Source organism: Myxocyprinus asiaticus, chromosome 12 (assembly GCF_019703515.2).
Source record: "Myxocyprinus asiaticus isolate MX2 ecotype Aquarium Trade chromosome 12, UBuf_Myxa_2, whole genome shotgun sequence".
NCBI lineage: Eukaryota > Metazoa > Chordata > Actinopteri > Cypriniformes > Catostomidae > Myxocyprinus > Myxocyprinus asiaticus.
The window spans coordinates 19,372,469-19,385,098 of NC_059355.1; the positions used below are offsets into that span (position 1 = coordinate 19,372,469).

The 12,630-nt window shown below is 36.7% G+C and overlaps 1 protein-coding gene across 5 annotated transcripts in view; it reads left to right on the plus strand.

Moving 5' to 3' along the window:
• rptor (regulatory associated protein of MTOR, complex 1) overlaps nucleotides 1-12,630 on the plus strand; it is a 389,387-nt gene that overhangs the window by 313,204 nt on the left and 63,553 nt on the right. For all 5 annotated transcript variants that reach the window (XM_051712022.1, XM_051712021.1, XM_051712025.1 and 2 more), the window contains one exon: nucleotides 6,519-6,637. In XM_051712022.1, coding sequence (XP_051567982.1) covers nucleotides 6,519-6,637 — 119 coding nt within the window. The remainder of the gene's footprint in view (nucleotides 1-6,518; nucleotides 6,638-12,630) is intronic.

Genomic DNA, 12,630 nt, shown 5'->3' on the forward strand with positions numbered 1-12,630 from the left:
ACACACCCTATGTGTTATAGAATTATTTTTATTTCCATATCTAATCATATCACTGTTTAGTTTGTAGTTGTAAGTCAGAAGTTTCTTGACTGTATTGTATTAATTATTAATTGATATTACTGCATAAATAAACTTTGTTTATATTACAAAGAGAAGTGTTTTGGTTTGTTTTGCATACACCTGTGTCATGCTGACGGGATGTCAGTGCTCTGATTCAAACCTTCATTCATTGTTTTTTTTTCCCCGAAAGTCGATATTCTTCGGATGCCGATTTTCCTAAGAAAACAATCTAATATTGAGACTGTTTTACTATTCGGTTATTAGTCCCTGATTTCAGGGTGGTGCCCCGTCAATGTTAATCCTTATTAATATTCTATTGATTTTTGATAATTGATAATTATCTTTGATGATTGAATTTGAATGATCAATAAGCTAGTATTAATTTTAATTAATGTTTCATCGATGTTAACAATTAACGATTATCTTTGATAACTGTTGATTTAAAGGATTTAAAAAAGCTAACATTGATTCTAATTGATTTTAATAATTAATAATTATCTTTGATAATTATTAATTATCGCTAATAACCAAACTTGCTCCTAAACGTAGCACACTACATTTACTGGAGTCCCATATGAGGTTTTAATGAGTTAGATTAATAGATAAATATTAATTAATAACTACAGAAACAATTATTAATTATTTCTGATAGTAACACTGATCTAAACAACCGGTAAAGCCCTACAACAAAGTACATTTACTTTAGCAGCTATACTGCAGAATAATTATTTTTATTTTTTTATCTGAGAATGTTGAATGTAATATTAAAAATACAAATATTTAAAAATATCTAAAAATCTTTTTACTATATACATTTGCAAAGTTATCAAAAATCAGTTTTTTGCTTTGTCATTATGAGGTATGGAGTGTAGATTGATGTGGAAAAAAATAATAAAGTATTTCAGTATTAAGCTGCAACATAAAAAAATTTGAAAAAAATGAGGGGTCTGAATACTTTCTGTATGCACTGTACATCACAATCGGTTTACACACGAGTAATGTTCGATTCATAAAAGCATGACAAGCAATATAAGCTTCAACTTCCAGACAACATATCCAAGCATTATAGTAGGTAAACAACTTCGCCAAACGGAAAACAGTTAAACATTCATCCATCCACTGCAGCGATGCTGTCCTGAACTGTGTGACAGTGACTGACTGAACTGAACAGTGCGTAGTTTACCCAGCAGGAACACGCGACAGTCTGTACTTCGACATAAGCGGTATAAGCCAGCGATTGCCAGCAACAAATCTGACCCAACAGCTCAAAATACAAATCATTTTTATAGGCTTACTGTAGTGTACCGGGGTAAGGTGAGGACAATGTTTTGAACACTGATTGTTTATGTACTCGATCAATAATGGCATTTTGTTCATTTTTAACCATAAACATTCCGTAGTGCAGCTTTAAATATAACACTGTTAGCGAAACGCACAAACCGAACTCAGAGCACAGCTGTTCTGTATATAACATACACAATCAAAGCACAAGACGGTGTATCAAGCACAGAACCCCTCTGAGACTGCCGAAGCACTGTATCATTAGACTTGTGTGTGTTTACAAGTATGTGTAACACACTACAGAACAGAGCGGCACACATACGAGACATACAATACTCGTAAACATCTGCAGCTACATATTTCGAGTGTGCTCGAAAGTGAAATGGTGATTGGTCAGTCACAAACTTCTGAATAGAGCATGAAAGGTAAGATGAGGTGAAAATGGACTCCGAATCTCCGAAGAGATTTGGTCTGTCATCCGCAGCCACACCCATTAATGAAAATAAACCATTTGCAACTTTACCTGGCTGTAATATCTGCATGTTAGCTCACTAATACCGTAGATGGTTGTATTTAATTAACAGTGAGAGGCAGAAACTGTGATCGCAGTTAAAATACGATTAATTGTGCAGCCCTACTCTGTTATTTGGATCTCTGTGTTTTTGATCAGAGATCATTTTGAGTTTTTGACTTCTTTAGTGTGAGCATAGATGGTATCCAGAAAGTTATCTAAGAGCAGTTGAATTGTTTGGCTGCTTTTTGCTTGCTTTCTCTCAGTCTCTTAAATTGCTCACTCTTTCTGACATTTTGCATCATGTTTTGCGCTGGTAAGCCCATTGGTGTAGATCAGTTATACCCTTTTGTCATTGTGAGGTAAGATTGAGAGTTCATGATGAGATGGTGCTTTTGTGAAAAGGCAACACAGACCTCATAAACCTTAAACCTAGTTTATGTATTTTTTTCACAGATTTGTGCATCTAAAAGCATTTTTAAACACACAGTCAATTTTCATCTCTGTAACTCATATCTTCAAATCTTTCATACTTTCTTTTACGATTCATTAAAAAAAAATTCTCCACGCTCTAACGAACTAGTTGCTATATTTTTCGTCATGCTTTATTTGTATCCATTGTTTTCATTTCCACTTAAATTATAGTTAAGATCTGTAACGGATTTGACAAAACAGGCTACAATTGAAATTAGTAAAGATTTGAAGAACTAAAAATCATGTAATATTTATTCATGTGGTTAAAAGTCAAAAGTAAGTAAGCTTTAACAAACTTTAAGATACCAAGTCATAGTCCAGTAAAAATATTGTAATGCTTGGTATTTTTAATGTGATATATACTTATATTATAAGAATAAATGTTTTTAAAATCTGTAAATGACAGAACATTTTCAGTTAATGCAATTTCTACTGTTTTCCCATTCTAATGGCCACTGTCATTGTTTTCTGTCTTTCATCAGTACACACAAGTCTTTCTCTTTATGCTCTATTTTCTCTTTGTCTTCTCCCCTTTGCACCTCTGAGTTATATCACTCTCCACACCTGGGCCTCACAAACATCTTCAATTCATGTATCTCCTCTGATCCTCCTTCAACCATCCTCTGCTCATTTCCTCCTCTTCTTCCTCTCCTTCAATTTTTTGTATCATCTCCAGTGGCTAATGCATATCAAGTCGTTCCTACAGTCCTTACCCAACCTCCAGAAGAGAAGCTGTGCTTTGCATACAGAAATCAGCAGCCAGGCAAAGGAGGAAACTGAGTCCAGGGTTCATAGCACCTGACTGTTACTATGGTTACTGATGGATTTAGTTTGAAACGAAGTGGCAGAGTATTGAAGTTGCAGGGTATATGACAAACGGAAGTGAAATTGTTATTATCGTGTGCTTAGTTTGCGATATTTTTGCGATGTGTAATAGGTACAATATTATAACAGATCAGACCAGTGGGGCATCTGGACATTAAAATTCCTGTTAAGTTATAGTCAGGAGTGCTTGTATTTTCTGCTCTGATCTACATGTTTCTCCATTGCTGATGTACGGACTCAGGGAGTGAGCTGGAGCTTTTAACGTTTCCTAGAGAGCAATGTTTAGCATTGAAAGAATATTCTAATAATACACTGACCTGCTGTGGTTAGGAAAATATTTTGTCAGTGTTATAAAACTCCAGCGTCCTAATGGGTCCATTTATCAGTGTGTTTTTTAACTGGTAGCAGGTTTCGACAGCAAACCACTGCAGTCCTGTTGAATATTTTATGAGCCCATCTGTAGAGGATAAAAGCTCTGTTTGCCTCAGCCAATAAAAATAAAGGAGTGTGGCAGAGCCCTGCCCTCTCCCTTCACCATATTATACTCTTATGAGTATATCATATGAACATATTACAGGGTCCTGTAGTGACTATTGGGTTGTTGTAGGTTTGCGTTACATCTTTGCATTTGGCAGACCAAAAAACTTAGCATTCAAGGTTTGCATCAGTAGTACATTTATTTTCAGGTTTCTCTCAGCTGCAGAAATTTAAGTGCATTTTATTTTATTTGTTTTCTTATTATTTTAAGTTCATTTACATTTAGTTATTTATTGAAAGTTAGAGATTTGTAATAATGTTATTTGAAATGGTTCAAGCTATATGTTTGCATACACAGATCAGCCACAACATTAAAACCACCTGCCTAATATTGTGTAGGTCCCACTCATGCTGCCGAAACAGATGCTATTCTTCTCTCCACAATTGTAAAGAGCGGTTATCTCTGTTACTGTAGATACTCAAACCAGCCTTTCTGGCACCAACAATCATCCATCTAATTATCTAATCAGCCAATCGTGTGGCAGCAGTTCATAAAATCATTCAGGTACGGATCAGGAGCTTCAGTTAATGTTCACATCAACCATCAGAATGGGGGAAAAAAAATTCTCAGTGATTTGGACCGTGGCATGATTGTTGGTGCCAGAAGGGCTGGTTTTAGTATTTCTGTAACTGCTGATCTCCTGGGATTCACAACAGTCTCTAGAATTTACCAAAAACAAAAAACATCCAGTGAGGGGCAGTTCTGTGGACGGAAATGCCTTGTTGATGAGAGAGGTCAACAGAGAATGGCCAGATTGGTTCGAACTGACAAAGTCTACGGTAACTCAGATAACCACTCCGTACAATTGTGGTGAGAAGAATAGCATCTTAGAATGCTATTCTGAGATGCAGGTTGGCGCTGTTTTGGTGGCATGAGGGGGACCTACACAATATTAGGCAGTTGGTTTTAATGTTGTGGCTGATAAGTAGTTTTTTTCCCCAGGTTTTTCCTAGCTGCAGATTTTAATTTTGCTTTATTGCTTTATTTTTTATTTATTAGTAATAATGTTAGTTAAAATAAGATTAGCATTTAGGTCAAGTGGCTCTAAGAGTGAGGGTCAGAATCATATTATCTTTTAGATCAGTGAGCATCTGCTCTCTGTACCTGCTGTTATTGTGTGGATAAAGAAAAGTGAACAGAGAGCGAGGTGGAGGAGGCATCCCTGGAGATTGTGTTCATGAAGCGCTTTGGATTGAGCGAGCGTTAAGATGGCAGACACACCATGCATGCCAATGATGTAGGGTTCCACTCTCACACACTCGCACAGCACCATGGGGAAAGCACATACTCATTCTGCATCACAAATGTGTTCATCTGCCTGATGAGCTCTTGACGTTCACTTACACACACACACACACACACACACACACACACACACACACACACACACACTGCAGCCTACTTACTTTCCAACACCTGATATGGGCTCTTGATGGATACAGATATGCACATATTGCAGATGTGCCCAGTTTTATAATGAGTTGGGGGTGGCACCTCCACGTAAATGATAGAATGGCCTTTTTGATCACCTGAGGGGTACATATCAGAGCAGAGTGAACCAGTGACTGAAATAAGGGGTGACATGCTGCAGACAGCGATAGAATGAAAATGCATGAGAATCGAGAGAAGGGGAAAGAGGGAAAAAACTCCACAAAAGACTGATAATGTCAGCTGCAGTTGCCGGTGATCTCCAGGGACAGGAGAGAAAATGTCAGATTGAAATCGACGTGTTTCCTGCTTCTGAAATCATGTAATTTCCACTCAAGTCAATGACACATTGATAACCGCAATGTCAGCTTCTATTGAAAGATGGATGAGATCATCTCATTACTAGTGTGTACATCAATAAATCTCTTTTCATTGGAACAGGGAGGTAAAGTAATTAGTGACCTTAATGACTATACAGGATATTCAATTGCATTCAACTTTTTTTTTCTTCTTTTTTTTTTTTTTGAATTTGTTGACACTAACAAACAACTGCCCTTAATTGTCCTGTAAAAACAGGTGCGAGTAAATAATCGAGGAAGTCTTCAGTGTTTACATATATTCTTTGTAAAATTCAGACTTATGCATGGTACTATAGTAATACAATTGTATTAAGTAAGTATCCTGGAGTATCATGTAAATGCAATTTTATTTTAAAATATAAATTTAAACAAAGTACTGTGGTAAACAGTTGCCCCAAATGTATTTGGACATTTAAATAACACTTTAAAATGCCTGAATGTCATTGCATTAGATACAACATATCCAAGTGGAATTTATAGGTCCTACTAGACATTTCTTTTAGAACTTCATTCTTTTTTTTTATTATTATTATAATTTTTTTTTATCCAATTAATTTTAACCAACTGGTCTCGAAAAGGTGATTTCACTGTCATTTCAGTTCCTTTCAAGTTCCCACATGTGTCCTAGCAGAGTGACCACAGGTGTGGTTCATCACATTATTTATGGACATCCAGAAAGTGTCTACATTTTGTCAAAATGAATCCAAATATTTATTGTTTATATATATATATATATATATTATTTAATGCCAAGACATTCATACATTTTTTAGTGACTTCAGAGTCCAAATATTTTTTGGGGTTACTATATTTAAGTGCCACTGTATTACTATTTGATAGCATTACGGTACCGTGGTACCCTGGCAGAACGTTTTGTAAGGAATGTCACAGAGAGGATCTGAACTTCAATTCACAACTCCAATCTGATGTTTCTACACAAATCTCTACTGTCATTAACTGGATTTACATTATGCTTAATTTCTTAAATGAGTGGAATTAAAATTAGACTAACACAACGTGTTTGTGTGCATTCTCTTTTCAGGTGTGTCTTTCAACAGTGTATATACTCAGATTTGGAGGGTGTTACTACATCTTGCAGCTGATCCATTTCCAGATGTCTCTGATCTGGCCATGAAGGTTCTCAATAGCATTGCATACAAGGTACAGACAGTACTGTTTCCCTCCTTACCTGTACACCATTTCACTGTGCTCACATATTCAGTGTTTATATCTGTATATATTTCATATATACAGTGCTGTTAAAAAGTATTTGCCCCCTTCCAGATTTCTTCTATTTTTGTGTAATTTTCATAATAAATTGTTTTAGATCTTCAAAAGAGATATACACAAACACTTCTGGTAACTTGAGATCAGTCTTTCACAATGCAGTGGTGAACTTTGGCCCACAAAGTTTAGCCACATTGGAGGGTTTTCCAGCATGAACTGCCCATTTAATGTCCTGCCACAGCATCTCAAAAGGGTTTAAGTCAGGACTTTGACTAGGCCACTCCAAAACTTTAATTTAGCTTCTTTTGAGCCATTCAGAGGTGGACTTACTCATATGCTTTGGATCATTGTCTTGCTGCATAATCCAGTTGCGGTTGAGCTTCAGCTCACGGACTGATGACCGGATGTTCTTTTTTCGGATTTTCTGGTAGAGAGCAGAATTCATGTTTTCTTCAGTTATTGTAAGTCGCCCTGGCCCTGAAGCAGCAAAGCATCCCCACACCATCACACTACCACCATCATACTTGACCATAGATATGATGTTCTTTTTGTGGAATTCTGTGTTTGATTTACGCCAGACGTAACGGGACCCCTGTCTTCTAAACAGTTCCACTTTTGACTCGTCAGTCTTCAGAACATTCTCCCAAAATGTTTGAGGATCATCAAGATTTTTTTTGACAAAATTCAGACAAGCCTTCTGGGTTAGCAGTGTTTTTCGCCTCGCCTCTCTTCCATGGATGGCATTTTTGGCCAGTGTCTTTCTGATAGTGGAGTCATGAACAGTGACCTTTATTGATGCGAGAGAGGCCTGCGGTTCCTTGGATGTTGTCCTTGGGTTTTTTGTGACTTCCAGGATGAGTCATCGCTGTGCTATTGGAGGAATTTTGGAAGGTCGGCTACTTCTGGGAAGGTTCACGACTGTGCCAAGTTTTCTCCATTTGGAGATAATGGCTCTCGCTGTGGTTCTTTGGTGTACCAGAGCCTTTGAAATAGCTTTGTAACCCTTCCCACACTGATGTATTTCAATCACCATTTTCCTCATCATTTCTGGGATTTCTTTCGACCTTGGCAGTGTGCTACTAGGTGAGACCTTTTAGCCAACTTCATGCTGCTGAAAAATTTCTATTTAGGTGTTGATTTGATTGAACGGGGCTGACAGTAATTAGGCCTGGGTGTGTCTAGTCCAGCTGAACCCCATTATGAATGCAGTTTCATAGATTTGGGGATTTAGTTTGCTTTAGTAGGCAAATACATTTTTCACACAGGCCCATTTGGTATTGGATAACTTTTCTGCTTCAATAAATAACATTATCTTTTAAAAACAGTATTTTGTGTTTACTCAGATTACCTTTGTTTTATGTTAGAATTTGTTTGAATTTTTTAAAACAATTTAGTATGAGATATCCGCAAAAACAGAATAAATACTTTCACAGCACTGTATACTGTATGTTTAGTGTTGTTTTATTTATGTTTAGAACTTGGCTATGATTCCTTTATCATTTTGTGCTTCAAGTATTATAAAATACAAAAATTTCAGTGTGAAAAGATGCAGAAGCAGGTTTGTGTAAATTCACTTACAATGCTTGTACCATGTTTTTGGATATATACACCTTGGAGTACCATGTAAAAACCTTACTGTGCAAGTTTTAGGCAGTTGTGAAAAATTTTGTCTAGTGAGGATGTTTTAAAAAATAATACCATGGATAACTGTATTTATTAATTAACTTCATACAAAGTGCAGTAAACATAAAAAACTAAATTAATATTTGGTGCATCCCATGCCATTAAAACAGCAACAATTCTCCTAGCTACACTTGCGCACAGTTTTTCAAGGTTGTTGGCAGATATGTTGTTCCAAGCATCTTTGAGATCTTGCCACAGTTCTATGTATTTAAAATGTCTCAGTTCCTTCTGTCTCTTAATGTAATCCCAAACTGAATCAATGATGTTGAGATCCAGGCTCTGTGGGTGCCATCTGTTGCAGGACTCCTTGTTCTAATTTAATTCTATTCTGTTTGCAATAGGAATGCTTGGAAATATAAAATTAATATTTCCTATTGACACACTAAACAAAATATTTAAAATAACCACTTTTAAGAATTTGTGTGTGTGTGTGTGTGAAACATTTAAAATGTCTAAGAACTTTCCTCAGTACTGTAAATACGGAATCACAAACACAGGTTAAAACTAGGGATGTGCGAGACTAGTCGACTAAATGGTTCTGATGCTGCTAGTCGACACTGGAATTACTAGTCGGTTAATATTTCCCCCCATTAAACTGATCATAATTTTGACACATTTACGTTTGGCTTTATATTTTTACAGAGGCTGCACTTAAATTACTGTCATATTAATGGTACATATTTTAATTAATAATACAAATATGATTTAAAAAAGAGGATTTCTGGAGCGGATACAGAGTTTAATTTCACCTCAGGCTGCACGTGCTTCTTTCCTCTCTCACTCGCGGCACGCGCAGGAAAATGTCCTCTCGCTAGACAAGCAAACTCAGCAAAGTAGTAATGAAATCACTTTGGTGGTGCGGGAATTGGCTTTCCAAACTTTTGAAAGTCCCTATGGATGTTTTCACATTTGAGTCTTCTTTAAATCTGTGCATGCTTGTACGTTATTTTTCCACTGAGCGGGCTTTTTCAAGTGCAGGATAGACGCCTCAGGTGAGTCAAGTCCCGTCTTTCACCGGACCATGTCGACGGGTTAATTGTGCTCATTCAAAAAACTATGCTTTTATGTAAGTAGCCTAGAAAATAACCGTTTTAGGCTAGGTATGCCATTTTTTAATCTGCTGATTAAGAAGGCTATTTTCAACAAGGTGCCGACTGCTGAATGGGTTAAACCTTCTTTTATTTTGTGTGCACATCATGTTTAGAATACATAAGGTTTATTGTAGGCTACATCACAGGCCTATTTGTTTCTATCCTATAGCTACTTTTTATTTTTTTTTATTTTTTTTTATTTTTTTTTTTACATCATAACTGTTATTGGTTAACGTTCTTTACCAAACAGCTGTCATATTAGATCAATGGTTAATGCACGACTGCACGTCGTGAAATACGCGCAACTTTTCAGAGCATTTTTTTTCTCTCTCGTAGATTTGGCTTAGTCTGCTTTTTAATTATTTTCAACAATGTCCTGACTGTTTTAATATGTTATGTAACTTTTACTTGGTGATTTCCGTTTAGAACAGGCTTTTAATGGTTGTTCCATTGATCCTGCACTATTCATTCAATTGTCTTCAATAAATATGTCCCTTAAATATTCGCTAATGTTGATTCAGTGAATGCGTGTCATGTTCTGTATTTAATGTACAATGATCATAATTCAAGGCAAGGATGTCGCAGATAAATGCCCCTTTTCAGTGGAATTTAGCATCGGATTTGGAATAGATGAAGTATTTTAAATGGGTCGCATAAACACACTTTTTTTTTTTTATACTGTTTTCTGAAAGTTGGTTTCTCTTTAGACTAGTCGACTAGTCGGTTAAAAAACTTTTGTTTAAACGACAGTCAAATTAGTCAGCGCACATTCCAAGTTAAAACACAATGACTTCTGAGGTCCCAGAGTAATCTCTGTTGTGTCTCTCTGCGTAATGTTATCTTGAGGAGATAGGGAGTTCTTCTCACTTGATCCAGAGTCATTTACTGCAGGACATCTTTCTGATGCCTCTAATGCTGCTTTGGTGGGTTTTCAAAGAGTGTGACCATGCATGGATCCCTTGTTCCTTCAACAGATTGAAGGTGGTTGTTATATTATAAAGACCCTGCACCCCACTTCTGCCCTGTTGTTTTGCTTCTGCTGCCAGCTCTGCATAATGTAATCCTTTGCTCTTGTGTGCTTTGCCATTAAATCCTTCCATGGCACTGCAAATTTGACAATGTGCATGGTTTGACAGAAACATGGACCAGAGCTGTGTTTCCCAAAAGCATTGTAAGCTTAAGTAGATCGTAGAAACCATTAGCGCCAATGGTCTCTACAAACAGCTTAAGCTTGTGATGCTTTTGGGAAACGCAGCCCAGAGCACTAAATTCTACTTAAGCTTGGTGGTAGCAGTCTTCAGAGTAAAGATGATATATTTATGATGACAGCCAGGGCTGTGTTTCTCAAAAGCATTGTAATCTTAAGTAGACTGTAGAAGCCATTGGCACCGATGGTCTCTACGATCAGCTTAAGCTTGCGCGATGCTTTTGGGAAACGCAGCCCAGAGCACTAAGTTCTACTTAAGCTTGGTGGTAGCAGTCTTCAGAGTAAAGATGATATATTTATGATCATCTTCCAGTCACAGGCAATATTTAACTGTCCATTTTATAGCTTAGGAGAGAGGTTTGTTGTCTTTTTCTTCTCCTTCCTGGATTAATGCCATTGGTCTCAGTGTGTTGGTTATTCTTGGTCAAGGATTTGGTTGCCGTCCACTTGATTAAGATTGCTGCTACCATCCTTTCCAAGACCTGGTTGAGATGCTACGTATACCCACCTAGGATTAGGCTGGGTTTGAAGCTCATCGGGATGTGTTTGTGGGTTGCTGCAGTAGGACAGAGGGCACGGGTTCAGTCTTCGCCAAACCAATTATGAGTTTTTTGGCAAGGGAAGCACATGCTCTGATATGAATATGGTAATCTTTCAGTGCATGGTATTTCCAAGTGGTGCTGGTCATTTTAGAACTGGACTACTGCAATGCTCTGTTGGCCAGCCTTCCAGCTAGCATGATTAAGCCTCTGCAGTTGATCCAGAATGTGACTTCAAAACTTAGTGAGTAGCCGCTGAGAGGTTAAGTAGTGGGAGAAAATCTGTGACTCATTCTGATGCGGAAACCATGGTGATCTGTTGGCATGAAAATTAGGATTAGTCCAATGCGATAAAGAAAGTAGCATCATATAAATATGGTAATGATGACCTTAAATAAGACAATCAAAAGGCATTCACCAGACGATCAGGAACATTAACAGAGACGGTCAACAGAAAGTGAACGTTCCCAGCTATTCACAACCTCTCCACTTACTACAAACAGAAAACAGACCCAGGTAAATACCCACCTATGCTATGTGACAAGTCAACTACCCGGAAGTGAACAAGTAAACAGAGCGTGTTCTTCTAGAACTGTCCTCTCTCTGTTCCAAGTGTCTTTGCCACATCTATTATTAATGTGTTGAAAATTGCAGAGAAAAAAAATAAAAAATAACACTTCAATAATTTCGGAGCAGGATTGCACGTTTTACGCAACATTTTAATTATCCCCGCACATTCCATGTTCAAACTGCGGGAAATTCGCATATTCTTTAATTTTAACATATTGGTGAAAATTAATAATCCAAACATAGGAACACAAGAAATCAATAGTTTCTTATGTAAATCCATGTTAATCCATGCATCATCTCATCATGCATCGTAGACACTGTTTAACATGCGCAATCACTTGCAAAAGGACAGTGCAAGTATTGTTCACACAGTAAAAAAAAAAAAGTGCTTTTTTCTCCAATTTTTTTCACCTTTAGATATGAAGCACTGATGAAATGTAATAAACTTTGTTAAACCCCTGTTTTACACGTGGCTAGAAATCTGAGCTGCTCAGTATCTCAAATGTAAGTACATTTAACAACTAGGTAGGGTACAACGGGGCTAAAGAAACACCTAATGGGGGCTTTTTACCCAAAATACTATTCTTTCGTTTATTGGACAGTTACTGTTTTTTTTGTTGTTTTTTTTTTTTTATGTAATCACCTTGAACAAAATTGAAAATGACAAATAAGTATTTTGTCTCAAAATAAATGTGATAATTTCCAGGATATTCATTAGCTACATAAATTTGCAACATTTAAAAAAATATTAAATATTAGATCAAATTACTTCAAAATCCAATTTCAGACATTATATGTTATGATCACATGGAACAGGAAAATTTTGCAGTGCATAGT